A 20,516-nucleotide genomic window follows, 5' to 3' on the forward strand; every position below is an offset into this window, starting at 1 on the left:
GTATCCCAAGATTCATTGCGCGCCGCCGGCTTATTTCAGCAAGAAAAGGGCGGAGTCAGCAGAGGAGTCAGCTGTATTATGTAGTATTATGTAGTTTATAGATATATAAATACTTATTATAAATATTATTTATATATTATGTCATTTATATTATTTAGTTTATGTATATATAAATATATAAGTATTATTTAGTTTTTTATATGTAGTATCATGTTTATGTTGTTATTTGTAAATAGTTTATAGAAATATAAAAACTTATATATTTATTTACATAAACTAAATCATATATATATATTTAAAAATATATATATATATATGTGTGTGTGTGTGTGTGTATGTATTAATGTATTATTTAGTTTATTTATAAGTATTGTTTAGTTTATATATACAGTATATATATATATATATAGTATTTATATATATATATATAAAATACATAATACTATATATTATATATATATATATATATATATATATATATGTATATATATATTTATAATAATATAACATAATACTTTATTCTAATTTATTCTCTTTTTTCCAACTTCATTTCAAACGCCCTTTTATTTGTTTATGTTCAGTTCCACCCGTTCACATTTAAAACATTTAAGTAACTGCACAGTTAATTAACCTGGACTTAATTAATTTGGTATTTTGTGGTCTGAAGCAAAAAGAGAATCAAAATCTCTGGCTCATTTCTCAGCTCTGACTTTGGTTGTGGCGGGTAGAATCTCAAAAAGCAAAACAGGAAATACTTCGTAGGGTAGACTGTCCCATTTCAGTACTGCCATCGCAGACTACCCATCCTTCAAAGGACACACCTCCGTAGACCGCGTCCTTTGAAGGATGCAGCCCCTGAATTGAGACACAGCCATCAGCGCCAGGGTGTGCGGACAGTTCCTGATTGGCTGGCTGGTGTCATGTGACAGAGAAGGGACAACACGGAACACTGTGATGTCACCAGCTTGCCACTATGATGTCATCAGCAGTCAAGCTTGGTTTGTGGCGTCCCAGTAGAACCTTCTAGGGTTGCCATGGTAACGGAAGTTTATAAAAGGCCGAGCAAGCTTCTTGGGTCACATTTCGATTCTGAGGGTGATCAAACGCTTCTTCATTCTCTTTGATCCCAGTAGATTTTCACTGTTGTATGCCCGATATGGCTAATCACAGAAACTTTAATGAACCAGTGGGTGAAGAGTGGGAGGAGCTCTGGCACCTTGTTGATGATAGTGGCGAACACGATAAATATGTCCTGCATCTGGTAGCACTTGAGGGGGACTTTGAGCTCCAGTTCCCACCCATGGTTATTAAGGATCAGCTGCAGTTTGTTATGAGAGAGGCTGTACGCACCATGTCCATGATCTTAAATCAGGATTCTTCAAGAATCTTCTGGTCAAGTGATGCACTCAAGAGACTGAAGGAGGTGATGCGCAGAGGGAGGCTGCTGCCAATCATTCGCGCGTGCAGACGCTATTACGCAGAGCACCCTCATGAGGGGAAATTTCCTGGCGTGTTTGGCTGGAATGCAGACGCCTGGGGGTGCAGTTTCCAAGCTTCAGGGGACAGTCCAGCTTTAGCATGGTACCCCATCTACAACGCACCACCCCTACCACCAACACACCCTACACCCGCTGACACTTCAGACTCCAGTGAATCAGATGACGATGATGAGCCTGGGCCTTCTGGAGCTCACCAGCGTGGTGAGGATGAGGACGATGATTCCAGCAGTCTGGGGGGGCAGACCAGCTCTGAGAAAAGAAAGAGAGACACTAGTTATGAGGATGAGAGCAGCCCTACTAAGAGGAGAAGACTGTGACTGAGATGTTGAGAAAAGTTGAGAAAAATAACAAAATAACAAAAAAGATGCAGAGCTTTCAGACCTCAAATAATGCAAAGAAAATCAGAAATTAATATTTGGTGGAATAAAACTCAGTTCAACTATGAACACTATGGTGAATGAGGATGTACCAAATGTGAACTAGTACATTTTAAATGTAAACAACACATATCTGACGTATCTGAAAGGCGTTAGATGCTAATGCTAGATGATGGCTAACATTTAGTTTACCCTCAATTTTATTAAAAAAAGTAACAAAAACAAAACAAGTGCCGGTTTTGGACACTTAGCTAGCACTGGCTTGCTAGCAATAACAGTAGTCACTAAAACAGCATCAAAACATCTGAATTTCAATCTACTTTCTACTTCAATCTACAATCTAGTTTTTTTATCAGATATTCACAAGTCAGAATTCAAACAATCTTTGGAATCTCAAAGATTGCAGCTGTATTTTAATATTTTATTAGTTTCAAAGTAATTGCAAAAGCACAGTAATTAAACAAACAAAAATATGTGTTAGTGGCAAACCAAAGAGAATAAGCACCAGTGTTAAGCATTAAAGATTCTATGAAATAAATAAAGCAAAAAAAAAATACAGAAGTATAAGAAATGCTATCAGACTTAAATCAGATTTATATATTCTACTGACTACACATTTTATAGCAAAATTTATTTTAATTTATTTTAATTTTTTTTTTGGGGTTAAAAGAAGAGGACACTTGTTCTTTTAAAAACATTTTCCATTAAATAGTTTTTTTTTCATACAGTTAAAGACATACCTGTCAAGTTTTAGATTTAAAAATAAGGGATATTTTCCTCTGTCCGCTTAAAGCTGTCCCACCAGCCCAACGAAGGTTCAGTATCCCTTACATTTTAAGACAGGCTTACAAAAAATCTAAAATAACCACATGTGAACCACTTACACACTACAATTAGATTATCAGAATCTGAAATGTTGTGGACATTCCTACATATGTCATTCTTTTAATACAGCCAAATTAAAAATCCTTTTCTAGATATTAAAAAAAAAGTTAAGATTTCATGTCTTTTTTGCCATAAATGCACTCTTTTATATGATATATTTATTTATTTATTTAATAGATTTAAAATTGAACAAAGGGTGCACAAATTCTGCAAAATGAATGTAGGTGACCTAAAAATAGTATTATGAGCTTTTACTAAAAGGACATGGACCACATATATTCCATCAGTAAAAATTAGTCCTAAGTGGCCTACACAATTAATAATTTTTAATTAATACTTCTTTCTTTTGATCACTCAACCCCTGATCAGTTAATTTCGGTCCTCTTCACATTTCTAGTTAAACTGAGTCACAAGCTGTAATTTTTTTATTTTAAAGGTTTAATCTGAAGAAAATTCGCTGAATATCCAGATATGTTTTAACATCAGCAGCTCCGACTAGCTGCCTGAACTCACAGCGACTAGGGTCTTCACCACACTGACTCTCCTTTGCAAGCTGATTGGCTGTTTCTCATGAAAGGAGGGACTTTCTCCTTGAACCGGCTCCACGATTGGTTAAGAGACACAGCGCGGTCAGTGACCTGTCTCCTCAATAATATATATTTTTTAATCTTAATATAATAAGGGAAATTTACGGGAAAATACTAATACGGGAGGACGGCGGGAAAGAGGAGTAAAATACGGTAGTTTACCGGCCAAAACGGGAGACTTGACAGGTATGGTTAAAGAAGGCGGCTGTGGCTCTTTCTCTTTTGCCTATAAATGCAGAAGATAAAAAATGATCTTAGCTACTTTTTTATTTGTTTTAGAAATGTATGGAATACTGACGTTAATGAATTCCTATATGATAATTCCTAGAATCTTTTCATAGAGCAACATAAAATATTTTACTCCCAGTGTGAAATTAAGATCTATTCAAATTAAAATATTACATAGATTACATTACACTCATCAGAACTGACAGGCTTATGGACTAAAAATCAAAAGGCTTTTTATACATATGATCTTGCCCATCTCTCTCTTTTGAAACTTTTGATGCTTTAAAAATTTTAATATTTTAATGTTCTGGGTTACTGAGTTTAACTTAGAGCTGCATATCTGCAACAAGCTGTAAAAAGGAAACATGTCAGCAGTTGTGTGCGTGCAGGCATGTGAGTGAGTTCGTGAAAATGAGAGAAAGCAAGAATGGAAGTGTTTAGCATAGTGTGGAGGGGAGTATTGGATGGCTTAATAGATAGATTAGCATTCTTGCTAATCAGCCATAAATCAGCAATTATAATATGGATTAGAATGTTATTCAAATAGGGCTATTCACTGTATACCAACTCTACCTCTTCACAACTTTACAACTGATGCTCTCAAACACATTAAGAGGCAAGAAGTTCAAGTAATTTAAGTAACTTTTTCTTTTTCAGCACAGCTGTTAACTGAAAGCCATTCTAGGTGACTCTACCTTATAAAGCTGACTGCAAAAATGAGATGTGAAAAGCTGTCATCTAAGCAATAAGAGCTAATTTGAATAATAAAAAATATATAAACATATTCTGGTTTGTTTAATACTTTTGTTTACTAAATAATTTAATATGTTTTTCTTCTTAGTTTGGATGACCTTATTGTTAATCAGCAATGCACATTTAAAAAAAAAGAAAAAAAAAAAACAACTTTTGACTTGTACTATAGTAGGTTGAGATCACAGTTGTGATGAAGCATGTTTCTCAACATTGTCACAAAACACTTTATTAATTTTAAAATTTTATTTTATTTAATTATGTAAAATACTTAATATCATTGCTGTCCAATGACAAACAACTGTCTCTAGTTTACTACATAATTTGAACACACAAACAGTCCCTTACACTCTGTCAAAATTTTTTGATGAATAGACCAATAGAAATTCTCAGAAAAAAAAAACTGAAATAAACTTTTCACATTGACGTCCATTGACAGTTAAGCAGGTTTTATCTTTCTCCTGTAGAGTTAACACTTTGGAGATACTTGTTTTTCATTGGCCAATATAAACTTCATTTTTTTAACATATGGCTTGAATTTCGACCTCAGAATAAAGTAATGCTGTAGAGGCAGTTTGGACTTTTTAGCTAGATTTTTTTTTTTAACACACACAGGCCTGATACTGTACATATAGGCTCAGAAAGGCAGATGTTTGTTTTGATGTTTTCTTTTATTGCATTCTTTTCTTACAAATTATTTCAAAACAATTATAACCATGTGATATCACCAGAACATTATTTCCATTACAGATGATCACTAATTGCGTTTTAATAACATACTGGTATAAAACACAACCCAGTTAAATATAAAACAAGAAACAAACAAAAAACATTTTTTGTCTAAATCTAAAATGCATCTAATTTAAATTTATATTGAAAAAGTGCAGTCATTCCTCAGCACTATTTAGTTCCTTTTTTTCTGTATTTTTTTTGTACTCACTATGTTTCATGAATTGTGAATAAATGCATAAATGAATAAATGATTATAAATAAACAATTAAAGAAATAAACAGAAATAAGAGGGACCACACTAGACCATTCATAAATATTTATTTGAACATTTTACACCTGTGAAATGTATGGTTTTATCACTTCTACAAAGAACACAACAAATGAACACATGAAATGTTTAGTCTTTAATAAAGCCACAGTCAGCGTATTTAAAAAGGATCAAATACTAATTTAAATAAACAGCAGTTTCAGAAGAGCCCTAGCTGAAGGCTGAGACCCTTAAGTTGATTAGGAATGAAAGAAAACGTCTTGTTTATATTCGAGACTAACGAAGATTACCAGACTGCAGTTTTGGCCAATCTACTTAAAACTATTTCCACTGGCCTAAGGCACAGGAAGTCTAAAAGTTTATAGTATACAGACTGCACGGACGAGCCCATGCAGAGCTTGTCTTAATTCTTAATATTATTGTGTAAGGTGCAGAAACTTTTCTATGAAACGATCTTTTCCTTTAGACTCGGAGTGAAAAAGGAAAAGAAGGCCAAGCAGATAAACTCGACCGATTGCCCTGTGTGCCACCCTGACTGCCCATTGTGCGTTCTCCCATCAGCGTGATTTGGAGGAAACACACAAACTCACTTATAGTAATAAAAACTGGGCAATATGAGGAGTGTGCGTCCAACGGTGTCAGGAGAACAAACTTCCACCGAGAGAATTGTAACAGCGTTTTTAGTACGGAGAGAGAGAATTAAAAAGGGAGAGAGAGAGATAGATAGAGAGAGAGAGCTGCTCTACAGCCTTGAAAAAGTGCAGTAGGATTGTAAAACAAACCACAAATATTGCATTTAGTTTTGTGTTCAATAGACCACTGATATTGTGCGTCATTCTGGAGTCCTACGTACATCCATATTTGGACTCTTGCACTAAGCTGAATTTCCAATGGCAGAAATGAATGGTTTTCTAAAAATATACTCACACAATCACATTATGTAGTAAATAAATATATCCAGAACCCTATACTACATTGTTTAAGTGCTGTACTGCTAATATTGCTAAGTGTAAGCTAATGCTAATGATACCGTGCACTGAATCGACGTTATTAAGCCTGCAGTACTGTTAGCAGTGTGCTCGAGAGGTTTTACCATGTTTAATATTAGCACAGTATGAGCACTTCAATCAAACTCAATCAAACTAGCTGTTCAACCAGTTAGCTGACCAGTTTAAGGTATGTTTTCTCCTACAGAAACACCACAACACTTTCATTTATCTTGCTTTAACCAGTTCTAAAGCCTGACCTGCACTCAGGCTACACTACTCAACACCACCATCCACTCAACACCACTGTGGTGCATCCTCTTTTCGTTTTTGCCTGATCATGCCTAAAGTAGAATCATAAACCAAAATGTGATACAACCAGAGTCTGTTTTTTATACTGCTATACCTCCATAGCAAACAGACGTCGTAACTCCTGTGCAGCAGAATTAGCTTACATGTAGCAATGTTCCCATTACATCTCTTAAACAATGTTCATGTTAATTCAGAGGATCCAGTGATGTTCAGGAGAAAAATATAAACAGAGTATAATGTATAGGGTTGAATAAGGAACGTTTTATGAAAACCACCATTCATTCCTGCAACTGAAAGCACAGTAGACTATAGTGCCAAATATGGGCATAAACAACATGGCACCGACTCCAAAATGACCACACGTCTTCAGTGGTCTGTTGTGTCAGGGTAACATTTCCTCCATTAAATAATGATTTAACTTTACTATGAACTTTACTCTAAAACACATTGCAGTAAAGAGCAGAACTGTCAGACATTGAGCCTGGCATTTATGTCATCACGCCAGCCCAGCGTCTTTCCTCCGACACTCCCACTGCTGCTGGACTGCATGATTCAGGTAACGGGAGAAAAACTATAGGGGGCACAAGCGAACTTGTTTTCCATCTTTCCAGAGGGGGCAGTAGTGGGGTAAAAGTCTCAGAGGAGTGTATCGTCAGTGCAGCCCCCCTCCAGCCCGTAGCGGAACTCCTGCAGGTTGGACACCCCGTAGAAATGGATAAAAGCAGCTGCCACCACCAGCACATGGAATATCTGGTGGGAATGAAACTAAACAGAACAGAAAGAAGAGTGAGGAGACGGCTTATGCAGCACACACCATTACTATCATAAATATCAACATGCTAAATTTGCATTAAGACATCAACACTGAGAACATAGCTAGAATATCATTTGCTTCCTCAACGATTCCTTAACGATTTCTCATTTGTTTGCTAGATTTTTTTTAACATTTATCCCAATGCAACGACTGTTCTAATCACGTTTGAAAACAACTGAACATTAACTGATAATCAAGGATGCTTAAAAACTTTTGCAAAGACTAAATAATTTATTTAAGTTATTTTGTAATGTTTCTTTTAATGTTAGCGGTGGCAGCAGGCCCAAACCAGAGCTGTATAGAGATAGAGCCTTGTCAACTCGGTTTACTCCAATGGGTCTTTTTTTTTTTTTTTTTACAGTAATTTTATTCTCAGTAATGTGGACATGCACATATATACACAACATATACTCACACACACACACTTATCTCTGTCATGGACTCATTGACTCATGTTATTTATACATTTTATTTAAAGTATCCTTTTTTTCTTTTGTTTAGATTATATTTGCTTATCTTTGTTCATATGTTTTGTTTACTGCAGGTTTTTATATTGTAAATCTTAGTATTTTTACCTACATATTTCACACATTATAATTTTTGTACTTTAAATTGTGTAGTTTAAAGTTTAAAAATGTAGCTTAGTAATATTGTGTGAGCAGACTGTTGTTCCAAGCATTTCACTGGAGGTCATACTGTGTTTTACTATCTATGTGACAAATAAATTTGAAATTTGAAATTGAAACAATTAAATAACCACATTTAATACTGCCACATTCTGAATTGAAGTCGAAAGGTGACAGAGCTTTTTCCGTTGCAGCACCCAAACTTTGGAATAGTCTGCCTGTTTTTATTAAAGCATCTCCCACCATTACAGTTTTTAAGTCTAATCTAAAAACATACTTATATTCTCAGGCCTTTCAATGTTTTTAATAAGTTCAAATGACTTATCTGTATGTCCGGGGTTAATCTAAATCTAGTTTGCTGATGCTGCTTTTATATACTTATCTTTTATCTTATTGTTGTTTAGTCTTATACATGTTATTGTTCATACTTCTGTCTGTATTGTACAGCACTTTGGTTGGCTCTTGTGGTTTTTACATGTGCTTTAGAAATAAATTTGACTTGACTTGACTTAGCACACCTGAATCATGTATATTAAAGCAGGATAGTGTATTATCCCCCACTAAATACCATTATTAAGAATGTTAATAGAACCGATTAGGGTTAATTAGACAGTCCTAGCAAGATAAACCCATTTGTGTTGGTAGGTTTTGAATACTTGTTACTAAATGTAACATATGTAAAAATGTAAATATATGTACACACACATGCTTATGTTTAAAAAAGTGAAAAATACAGTATATCTGTATATGAGGTGTGAATTTCTCAATAAAAAAGTTACAATTACACAGACTTCATCATGAACGAAAATGTGTTCTTGTTAGAAAGTAAAAATCTGATTTTAAAACATCCCCCTACCCCCCCTTAGTCTAATTATATCAGTTAACAATAGGATATGAATGCTTTGTACTAAAATAGAAAATCATATCATTAAAAAAATGTTTAAAAGAAATGTCAATGTTATTACATATAATAAAGGTTTGATATATAAATATTGTAAGTTGTAACTACTGAAGTTCCCCATGGATCATGTGACCACTGAGCATTTTGGACTTCCGTTGTCTCTACTCTTTCTCTATACAGCTCTGGCTCTGACCATATTTAATATTTTCAGTGGTGGAAAAAAGTGGAAAAATTATATTAATTTAAATTAAATTAAATGAATAAAGACCTGTGAATAAATGTATTTGGCATTCATTCAAATGTTTCATTTTGCATTTGTTTTAGGTTAAAAAAAAATTGTCAAAAAACAGCGACCACTGTCTTTTCAATACATTTTCCCACCATTACTACTTCAATTTAGATTACTAGAGACACTCACCCAGATATCACACTTGCCAGGGAAAAAGCGCTCAGGGATCCTAGCAGCGTACAATCCAGCACCTGTGATGTACATGGCCCCCATTAAGTAGAACCAGCCCATCTGCCCCACTGTAGTAGCCTTAACAAAGCCTTCCTCAATGGTGAAGTGCATGGTGGGTACTATACCACTCAGTCCTAGGCCCATAAACACTCCTGTAAAAGAACAAGATTTTCAGCTTATGAAAAGAACACAAATACACTAACAAAATACAGCAGCAACCAAAAACTGTACTAATAACCATTACAATAACATTTCTATTTGAAAAGGTTTAAAATGATCCTTGTTTAAACAGAAAACTTCAATTTTCATGAGCAGGCAAACTGCTGGCCTTCTTAAATTAGTTCGAATCGACATCCGGTTTGTCACAGAAAAATGTAAGTAATATATTTTAAATATAAAAATAGATCATAAAAATGAAGCTTGAAAAACAAATATATGATAAGACACAGGAAGATTTCACAACTGCATAAAAGTCAACAGATATTAAGAACATATGCTGAACTCTGGCAGCTCTTGTCAACAGAGCTTCAACCAGTATTTTCATACTCTGTGGTATGTAACAGAAATCTGTTTGGGATGTAGTCTCTGAACGGGCCCACCACCATTCCTCCAGTCCCATTTCCACACTCAGGGTTGCCAGCTAGAGACAACAGCACAGAAACAGTGTACTGCAGCCATGGAAACGGGCAGGCTGGCATTTTTTTGTGGCTGAACAGGTAATTCTTAAGCCTCAGTAAGGCTGCTAACCATATCTTTTGCTGATAAGTTTATTTGATAATCTGCAAATGTAAGTATAACAAAGAAGAAAAAAAAAAAACAACCTGTAAGGGGCATATACTTTCACAGCACTGTATATGTGAATATTTAACTGCTGGTTTGACATCATGAGGTCACATTTTAAGACTGTGGTTATGGCTGTCCTGCACTTTGGTTGTTTGTGAAAAGGAGAAGTAATGTCCTCAGGGTTCCAAAATTTCAGTCGTTCTACTCATAATGAGTGCAGTTTCATCAACTCCACCCTGTTGGGACAGAAACAGCCCTGAGGCGATTAAACGATTTTCCATCCCTACTGTACTTGAACTAGGCGTACTTTGTTTGCATTGCGTAACATTTTATTTAACCAGTGCAGACACTTTATTTTTGTTGTGTCTCCCCTCTGGAATAATGCCAATCACTGTTAATAATTAATAAGGTGGAGTTTAGTTAAGTTAGGTCATAAATATTTGGGTGTATATATAGATGCAGCACTTTGCTGTGTCTTATTACAAACAAACATATGACCACTCCAGCAATGAATTTACTTTCTTCGATCTTATGGTCAAACAATAGTATTTTAATGTTGTTCTATATTTCAGTGAGTTAAAGCTTGATGAAATATTGTATAATTATATGGTTTGCCGCTCCTTAAATTTAGCTAAAATCTAGGCTGTTTAGATACATGAAATCCATTTTTTTAGGGCAGTCTTTAGTTATTACCTCTCACTTATCACCCTAGAGACAGCTTATAGGACAGGAATGGAAAGACTAGCAAGAAACATATTGTCTGAGAGCTCCAAGTGGTCCAGCGGACTAAGCACTACCACTATGCTGGTTCCAATTCCCTTCATGACATCAGCTTGCCATCAGCTGCCGGAGCCCTGAGAGAGCACAATTTGCCTTGCTCTCTCTGGGTGGGTAGATGGCGCTCTCTCGCTACATCACTCCAAAGAGTAATATCGCTCAGCACAAGGCGTCTGTGAGCTGATGTATTGGAACCGAGTCACTGCGTTTTCCTCCGAATGTGATGTGATGCGATCAGTGTTTTTGCGGCCGATTCCGATCGGCCAATCACCAATACCGATCTTGGGCGGGGGCAAATGCCACATTAATGCCACACAGGAGCCAGGCAAACCTGGTACAGATTCCCCTAATTACATCCACGCCAAAGCATATACTGGTAATTTACACTGCTAGTAAATCAACAGAAGAGTGTTTCTGACCACAATAAACACTTTTCAGGAGAATTATAATTTATGTGTAAATAGTTATAAGACACCAGATTTTTATGTTTATATGCCAATACCGCAGGAATGTGCATCCCAACATCAGCCGCCTCACAGCCTGTTTTTCGGAGTCAGCTTACTGCTTAAAATCTCACCTGCTATTAATATATAGATAATAATACAATATTTTAATAAGAACAACAGTAATCCATCACTCCACCTACAGCTTAGATTGGGCAAAAAATCCAGCCTGACTCTGCCTGCACTCATAAACTGTAATTACGAGCACGGATCTAATTTAAACTCCATATTTTTAGTAAGTAAAAATAGTTGGAAAGAAAGAAATCTGTTTTAATGATGTTAATAAACAGTACAGAACGGAAAAAGAATTTTCTTTTACGAAACTGTGACAGCGCTAGTTTCACCGCAGCGAGGGACGAGGACGTATATCACTTATCTAACCTGCCTGTATAGATTTCTGTCCCCCAATAACCCTTTTAATAACCTCAAATAGCCTTTAATAGTCTTCAGTAGCCTTCAACAGTCTAACCTGGCGGCCGTGTCCACTAAACCACGTAGTTATAAACATCCTAAGGTGAGCAGCGGGCTAACTGACTTGTTTATAAAGTAATCCGAGCAGTGACTCCGTGACGGCTGCTCTTAACTGCTGCTGTTAGCTTGTGATCTCGTGGTTGAGCTTGTAGCACTGACTGACTAAAGAGAGAGCGGGGCTTGTGCTGCTGCTGCAGCTCCGACTAGTGGTGGGATGAGGAACTGCAGCTTCTGGTAAGCGAGCGGTTTCACCGGCCATCCACACACAGCTCTGATTTACTGCTTAACCCCAAACTCCTGAATCGGATCAGCTAAAATCAGGGGAATATGGGCCAATCGCCGATACCGTATTTTGGCTGAAAATCTGCCGATACCGAAACACTGCCGATCGATCGTGCCATCTCTACTTTACATGTATTGGAGGAGGCTTCTTCATCCTCCTGGTAAAGAATTGGGGCATTACTAGTGATAGGGGCCTTGTAAACTGGGGAGAAAATGGGGATAAAAAAAAATTGCATATTGTCTGATCCAACATGTGTTGCACAAAGAATATGTTCTTTTACCTTCAAATGTTATTTAAAAGATTTTTGTTATTTTTCGTGTTGTTTATATGATGTGATGTGTATGACACTGATACTTTACTTGTAATAGAGCCATTGTGGGGAAATTTCAGAGAACTCTGACAATAAAAGTGTATTGTATTGTATTGTGTCCACTATCCTCCTTATCACAGATTATGGGTTTTGGGTTATAAAGATGGAACGTGCCTGCTCGTGTGGGCCGGTGTCGGGGCGTAGAAAAGCGGTCCCACTGGGCCACGATGATGGCAGCAATGCCCAGCACACAGACTATAGTGAGGTAGATGAGGCGGGGCTGTGGGGAGCAGTAGAACGAGTAGTAGAGCCAGGGAACGAACGAGCCCATGATCAGCAGGGCAATGCCAGAGTAGTCTAACCTGAAAGAGAGAGAGAGAGAGAGAGAGAGAGTGAGACGGACACAGATCAGAACAGAAGCAGAGGTTGACGTACAACATCTAGATCTAGTTCTGGATTATGAGGTGGCGAGCGTACTTGGAGAAGGTGCGAGACACTTTCTCGGAGTGGCAGTAGACAGTGTGGAACAGCCAGGAGAAGCTGAGGCAGAGCACAGCGCCCAGGAAGAACATCCCGAAAACCACCTTCTCCTGCAGCGGTGCCATGAAGTACATGTTCGGTCTTAGCATGGTGAGGGTTCCCAGGAACAGGAACAGGATCAGTCCTGGGAGAACACAAATACACACAAAGCTCAAAATAAAAAAGTTATGTTAAAACATGGAGTTGTTTTTGTTCTTTTCAAATAATTTCTCACTAAGAACGCTTTGTTCTTCATCAGTAGTATTACTTAATTATTAATTATTTTATAATTCTTTGAAAAACGCTACACATGGTCTACATTACAGCTGCTTGATACTGAAAATAAACTGACATTTTAATTTTTTTTAGTATGCTATCTTTCGCCCTATAAGACTCACCGGATTATAAGGCACACTAACAATGGACGTCTATTTTCTGGTCTATTTTCATAGATAAGGCACTGTAGATTATAAAGCGCATTTTATAAGGAACTTCTAAATCAGCAGGTCTTGCTGCTGGGTGGTGCTGGGGGGGGGGGGGGGGGGTATGTAACAAAATTAAGCAAAGCTAAGCTAAGTAAACAAACCTGTAATAGTAATAAAAAAAATCTGTCCTGAATACTGTTTATTTGGGTAAATAAAGCCCTTCCGTTTATTTACAGTAAGATTAGGTTCCTGAATTCCTCCAGCACTAAGGCATGAGCGGTGCTAGCCAGTGTTAGCAGCAGGCTACAGGCCGATAATTCTCACCTCCGAACAAGGAAATAGCAGTTAGCACTAATGCTACTCCAGCCCCGGTTCTGGAGAACTAAACTGAAACTACTGTATAACACTGTACTTCATTAGAGTGGCTTTACTGCTTTTTACAACCTGACTGGTAAAATTTATACATACGGCTCACTGGATTAAAAGGAGCACTGACGATTTATGGAAAAATTAAAGGATTTTAAGTGCGCCTTATAGTGACAAAAATAAGGCAATATATTTTGCTATAAAAAACAGGCATTATCATCAGAAATCCACATTTAAATATGTCATGCTATTTATATTCCATAATGTGTATAGAATGTAGTAAAATAAATTATATATGGGCAGATATAACCTGTCTTTCTTTTGTATAAAACAGTAAAAATTCTTCTGTGACATTGCACATCCTGCAATATGACACACTTTAAAATCTTGATTTCTTGAATAGCCCTCAAAATAACTGCTATAATTTACTGGATTACAAATCAGATTCAAATATTGTTAACACGATGCAGCTAACTTCAAAAGCCTTGTGCTACAGGCTTTATTTGGAGCATCGTGTTGCAGGTTTACCTGCGGTCCTGTTCAGCGTGCCTGTAACTGGATCGGTTTCTAACCCAGAGCTATGAATAAATGCATGAGCTTCACACAGCAGCAGCTCATCTCTCAGCCAGAACTGTAACCCCAACCCAGCTCAACTAACCCAGCAAATGGGTCCAGATATTTCCCGTCTCTGTGTGGATTCTGAAGATGCTCCCAAAGCAGGCACGGAACGAGGGCATGGGCGGTCGGTGTCCATGCAGGAGGTAGTCATTGTCCTTAAGCCACTCCGGTAAAACGTGAAAGGGAATGACCCTCCAGCGGCCCTCCCAAACCTGCAGCATGACAAAGAGCCGAAAACATGGTCATGATACCTACAAGGAGGGGCACACTAAATGTTTGGCAACCAAAATGATTCTGCTAGAATGGTTATTCAGCTAAAAATGACAAAAAGCACTTTTAGTTTGAGTATAAGTGTATTAGTGAAAAGACAATATAAATAAAACTAACAAATTTATCTGATATCATATTGCAGTGTTTCCTCTATACTGTTCATATTTTTTAAAGAAGCGGTGGCAGGCCTCCACCCTGCTATATTCAATGCAGGGATTAAGGAAGAAAGAGCCGGCATACACCAGGTTTAAGCATCACTTATCACCCTTAGTATCAGTTTACTACTTCTTCAAAAAACTGTTTTTTTTTTTTCAAGTTTAGCTGTACAGGGCTAGAATTGTAACTTTAACTAAATTTGCAATAGAATTTGTCTGTTTACCAAAAAACTTGCTGTTCTCTGTGTAAATTTTACAGACATGGGATCTACTATGGTATTCTGCGTGGCATCGCCGGTGTAAAATGGACATGGGTTGTAGTGAAACATAACAAGTACGTCCACCTTCGTTCTTCCCCAGTATTCCGAAATACAGAGCTTTTAGACGATGCTCCCAACAGGCTTACAATGCTAGCATTGCCCATGCAAATTAAGCTCCAAACTTAATTGATAGAATTCCGAAAGCCCTAATAATTAAAATGAGGTACTGAGAACTTTTTGGTACTGTTAATAAACACAGTACCTTTACGCATGTTTTCCAGGCACCACCATCTTGAAAATAGGCCACGATAAATCGAATGATGAGCATGAATGAATGGGTAGAATAGGGCAACAGATTGCAAAATTTATTTAGTGGAAATGCAGGAATTCTAGCTTTTGCTGAAAAATCTCCAATACTTGAGCCATTTGTCTGAATGGGCTATGATATGCCTCTATCACTTACATTGTAAGCCTATTAGGAGCTAAAAGCACTGCATTTCGTTATGCTGGGGGGGTGAAGAATCAGATTTTCTATTTTTTGAAGATCTAAAGCCGTACCTTGTGGACAAACTCTTCCATCTTCTCCATGGCATGATGGGCCTGCAGTGGAAGAGTAAGAACCTCGCCCACTTCATCATCATCATCTTCCTCAACTGCGTCACTACTGGCTCCCTGCTGATATTAAATGTATATATCGGTTAAAAAACGAAATTTAAAAACAAATTTATAACTCTTAGTTCACACTGACGGTGAGAAGACTGCTTACCTGTGTGTTCGCCGCAGAGGCCCCCGGCTCCTCCAGCAGGGGTCCCAGCTCCATCAGCTCCATGTCAGCCGGGACGTGGCACTTGTCTGAGACTCGGCAGTCTGCATCGCTGGCAGACCCGTTTCGTCCTGACATAAGTAGACTGCCCTGCGACTCGTTCAGAACTGTTGTCTCTCACTGAAACCTTACACTTTGGATCCCTGCTGAGAAATCAACAAACATACTACTATTACTACATCCAAAGTTGAGCTATAAAAACAGACGTATCAGGACAGTTGTTAATTCATTGTTTCTTCTTAAATTAAGTTTATCCTGTTTACACACCTCTAAATCACAACAGTTAGTAGGCATGGTGCTCCTGAGAGTCATATTCTACTGGCAATAAATAAATGTAATTATAAATAAGAGAGAGAGAAACTTGCATGTAAATCAACTGAAACAAATGGACTAATCAGAATCGCATTAAAGATCTGTGGCTCTGGTCAGGTATCTAGTCAGAATGGGTTCATAGATATGTATATCTGATATCATTAATAGTAAATACACTGCTTGGCTAAAAAATGTCACACACTCTTTGGTTGGACCATTTTTTAAATTTATAATTTTCTTTCTAATTTTTTTCTCCCAATGTACATGGCCAATTACCCAACCCACTCGTTAAGTCTCCCCCAATCACTAGTGATGCCCCAACACCAAGAGGGTAAAGATTAGCACATGCCTGCTCCGATACATGTGAAGTCAACCACTGCTTCTTTTTTAACTGCTGCTGATGCATCATTGCTGAGTAGCATCATAGCGCACTTGGAGGAAAGCGCAGCGTGTCGGTTCCGATACATCACCTCACAGATGCCTTGGGCTGATCGACATCACCCTTCGAAGAGATTAGGGAGAGAGCACCATCTACCCACCCACCCAGAGAGAGCAAAGACAATTGTGCTCTCTCGGGGCTCTGGTAGCCAGTGGCAGCGCCTTAGTCCACTGGACCACTCAAAGTCCGGTTGGACCATTTCTGTCCAGTGTTGCATTTAATTATACCCAAGACCTTGTACTGATGATGGGAGATTTGGATCACTACACCAAGTCTTCTCCAGCACATCCAAAAGATTCAATTCATATTTATTTCTATTACAAATGTTGTCACAAAGCAGCTTGACAGAGAAAACAGGTCCAAGCCTCTTATGAGCGACAGTGTGAACAAATAACCAGTTGGGGTTGGATCTTTGCCTGCCGGGAGACGGGCGGCAGTGGTGGGTCTGCGTGACGTCACCCGCCAGGCACTTTTTCATCGACCCGGCAGTGCCAGGCATGTACCCGGCAGTACTAAAAACTGACAGAGGGCTTGCTGACAGTACGCCGGCAGTTTTAAAAACTGTCAGGTAGCTTCCTGACAGTACGCCGACACTACTAAAAACTGTCAGGGGGCTAGCTGACAGTACGCCGGCAGTTTTAAAAACTGTCAGGGAGCTTCCTGACAGTACGCCGGCACTACTAAAAACTGTCAGGGGGCTAGCTGACAGTACGCCGGCAGTTTTAAAAACTGACAGGGGGCTAGCTGACAGTACGCCGGCAGTATAAAAAACTGTCAGGGAGCTTGCTGACAGTATGCCGGCACTATTAAAAACTGTCAGGGAGCTTGCTGACAGTATGCCGTCAGTTTTAAAAACTGTCAGGTAGCTTCCTGACAGTATGCCGGCACTACTAAAAACTGTCAGGGAGCTTCCTGACAGTACGCCGGCAGTATTAAAAACTGCCAGGGAGCTTCCTGACAGTTTTTAATACTGCCGGCGTACTGTCAGGAAGCTACCTGACCGTTTTTAGTAGTGCCGGCGTACTGTCAGGAAGCTACCTGACAGTTTTTAGTAGTGCCGGCGTACTGTCAGGAAGCTCCCTGACAGTTTTTAATAGTGCCGGCGTACTGTCAGGAAGCTACCTGACAGTTTTTAGTAGTGCCGGCGTACTGTCAGGAAGCTCCCTGACAGTTTTTAATAGTGCCGGCGTACTGTCAGGAAGCTACCTGACAGTTTTTAATACTGCCGGCGTACTGTCAGCTAGCCCCCTGACAGTTTTTAATACTACCGGCGTACTGTCAGCTAGCCCCCTGACAGTTTTTAATACTACCGGCGTACTGTCAGCTACCCCCTGACAGTTTTTAATACTGCCGGCGTACTGTCAGCTAGCTCCCTGACAGTTTTTAGTAGTGCCGGCGTACTGTCAGGAAGCTACCTGACAGTTTTTAGTACTGCCGGGTACGTGCCTGACACTGCCGGGTCGATTAAAAAGTGGCTGGCGGGTGACGTCACGAAGACCCACCACTGCCGCCCGTCTCCCGTCAGGCAGAGATCCAACCCCTTCTCCAAATAACAGAACAAAAACAACAGTACAGAGTGATAATGTGGAGCAAAAGATCAAATCGCTGCTCACAATGATTTAAGAATTTTTTCTGAGCACATTCCTTTCTGGAAGATGATGTTTTCCCACTGCCCTTTCACTTTTTATTTTCAGGTGTTGGACAGTTCTTAACCCGATTTTATTAGTTTCTCCTTAGATGTTTTCTCTGATTGATGCATGCCAATAATATGAACCTTCTGAAACAGATTAACATCTTTTTCTCGACCACATAATGAGTCGTTTGACATGGTTATTTAATAAATGAGAAGCTACTCACTGCATCAGTTAAACAGCAGAGTTAAATAACTTTTAGTTGCCAGCTGAAATAAAAGCACCCATTCAATAACTATCAATAGTTCATAAATGCATTGCTATGTTGACTTAACCAGCAGGTTTTATATTTGTCTACAGCCAACGTAATTTATTGCAGTTCTATTGTGTCTGAATATTGTTAATTTCCCTTTATTTAATGAATAACAGCGTTATTATGTTATCTTATTATCGTTATACTATATTGCGTGTTCCAAATATGCTTAAAAAGACAACAGTATCATGTTTTGCAATAATTCCAGAGACAATACATCGCCCGAATTTACTCACTTAACCTAATTAGGTTCGTAAACATCAAATAACCTAATTAGCCAGCTAACCTATATAACGCTCGCTAACGCTAGCTAGGGTTACCTTGACTAGTTCGTTAGTTAGCGTTAGCTAGTCATATATATGTATATGTATATATGTATTTCCATATAGTCCATCTGGTTAGCCAGGATACACTATAATAAAAAAAACCTAGTGGTGTGTTTAGCTAGTGGTATCGTGTATTTGGCTACAATTTTAACAACAGAACATATTAGCTAGCTTTAAATTAAATAATAAAACGATATTTAGGTACTAAGCTAGTTAACCTCGTTAAATAACGTCACGTTAAGATAGATAAATAAGCTCTGCATCTGACCGTGTTTTTTTAACTAGCGCCTGCTAACGCTATGTAATGTAGGTTAGCTGGTTTCTATTGACAACACCGCTAGCTTTAAGAATCCAGATCTAGCAACATAAAATCCGCCCCAGGGTTTTGCTCCGACTGCCTATGTGCTCTGTGTATGGTTTGGTTGCAGTGGCTCTGTCCGGGCGGTAGGAGTAAAATCCTGGCGCGGAGTTTTACTTCACTGGATCTGAATTTTTTTCCGACGTCTCCACTGTACGCTGCTGCTGTTAGCTTTAGCAGCTAAAATCCAACAACACTGTCAATAAATACGCCGAGCATTAGCGGCTACACACGGCTGACTGAATAATATTACGGCTATATTACAGAAAATATTATTTATATATCGCAGAACGCTGAAAATACTTACCCAGCGCCCAACCTCGCGATGTGATGAATGTCTAGTCCCGGTATTTCTGAGAATAAAGAGCCGAGCGGAGCGCCGCGGAAAGCCTCTATTGAAGCTCCTGCTGACGGTAGACTACAGCGCTCAGCTCCCGTTAACTGTAAACAACCCACAGCGCAGCTCCATCTGCTGGCTCTCCGACCCGGCTCTGCAAATGGATGATGTGGATCCGGTCCAGGAGAAAAACTGGAACATCGTGAAATTTTCCCAAGAGTACTTCTGACAACAGGGCTGCACCAATATTTAAGCAGGAGTCCGATACCGATATTTATTATATCGGTATTTATTCATATATAATAAAGCCCACATTTTAGAGTGTAAATTCCTTTAATCTATTGTGTAACTTCTCGGTATGAAGCATTACATGTTGAGCTGTGCTACCTTGTCAAACCGTGGTACCCTAGTGTATGTTTAACTGTAAAAATACAAAAGATGCACCATATTAGAGCATGTTCCCAGTAGAAGTCCCAGTAAATGTAGCGTTAGTATATTTGGATTGCATAAATCCCTGTATCATGGTAAAATAATAGGAATGAGACATTAATAAAAATTGATTTTGTATATATTTTTTAAATAATATTCATTATATTCATTATTATTAATTTCCATTTATGCTTTTGTGCAATGACATTGAGTCTAGGTTGTTAAATGCACAAAAACCCAAAATCAAAAACTGTAGGTCAGCGCGTTCGCAGTGCCTTTAGGCAGCATGTATCGATGGGTAGCATATTTTGACAGAACACCGGGTCTTAATGGTTAAGACAAATAAATTAGGACAATTAGGAACAAGAGGCTAACAATTGGGT

General features: G+C 38.3%; 1 protein-coding gene across 3 annotated transcripts; it reads right to left on the bottom strand.

Moving 5' to 3' along the window:
* Window positions 1-5,359: 5,359 nt before the first annotated feature.
* On the bottom strand, window positions 5,360-19,992 carry adipor1a (adiponectin receptor 1a). 3 transcript variants are annotated; one of them, XM_049471707.1, is made up of 8 exons: window positions 19,675-19,992; window positions 15,932-16,134; window positions 15,724-15,837; window positions 14,521-14,692; window positions 13,030-13,216; window positions 12,727-12,914; window positions 9,384-9,577; window positions 5,360-7,389 (listed from the first exon to the last, which is right to left on the bottom strand). In XM_049471707.1, the coding sequence occupies exons 2-8, from the start codon at window positions 16,064-16,066 to the stop codon at window positions 7,261-7,263; spliced, it is 1,119 nt and encodes a 372-aa protein (XP_049327664.1). In that variant the 5' UTR covers window positions 16,067-16,134; window positions 19,675-19,992; the 3' UTR covers window positions 5,360-7,260. The 3 variants fall into 3 exon arrangements, with proteins under 3 accessions (XP_049327664.1, XP_049327663.1, XP_049327662.1); XM_049471706.1 differs by having other exon boundaries at window positions 15,724-15,840; window positions 15,932-16,131; window positions 19,675-19,984; XM_049471705.1 differs by having other exon boundaries at window positions 15,724-15,840; window positions 19,675-19,979.
* Between the last annotated feature and the right edge of the window lie 524 nt (window positions 19,993-20,516).

The sequence above is a fragment of the Astyanax mexicanus genome, chromosome 24, assembly GCF_023375975.1.
Source record: "Astyanax mexicanus isolate ESR-SI-001 chromosome 24, AstMex3_surface, whole genome shotgun sequence".
Classification (NCBI taxonomy): Eukaryota; Metazoa; Chordata; class Actinopteri; order Characiformes; family Acestrorhamphidae; genus Astyanax; species Astyanax mexicanus.

Coding starts and splice junctions, on each gene's coding strand:
- adipor1a (XM_049471706.1), bottom strand. CDS start 16,066: ATGTCAGGACGAAACGGGTCTGCCAGCGATGCAGACTGCCGAGTCTCA. Junction 14,693..15,723: donor TGGAAGAGTTTGTCCACAAG/GTACGGCTTTAG, acceptor GTCATGCTGCAG/GTTTGGGAGGGCCGCTGGAG. Junction 13,217..14,520: donor TATCTGGACCCATTTGCTGG/GTTAGTTGAGCT, acceptor GTGTTCTCCCAG/GACTGATCCTGTTCCTGTTC.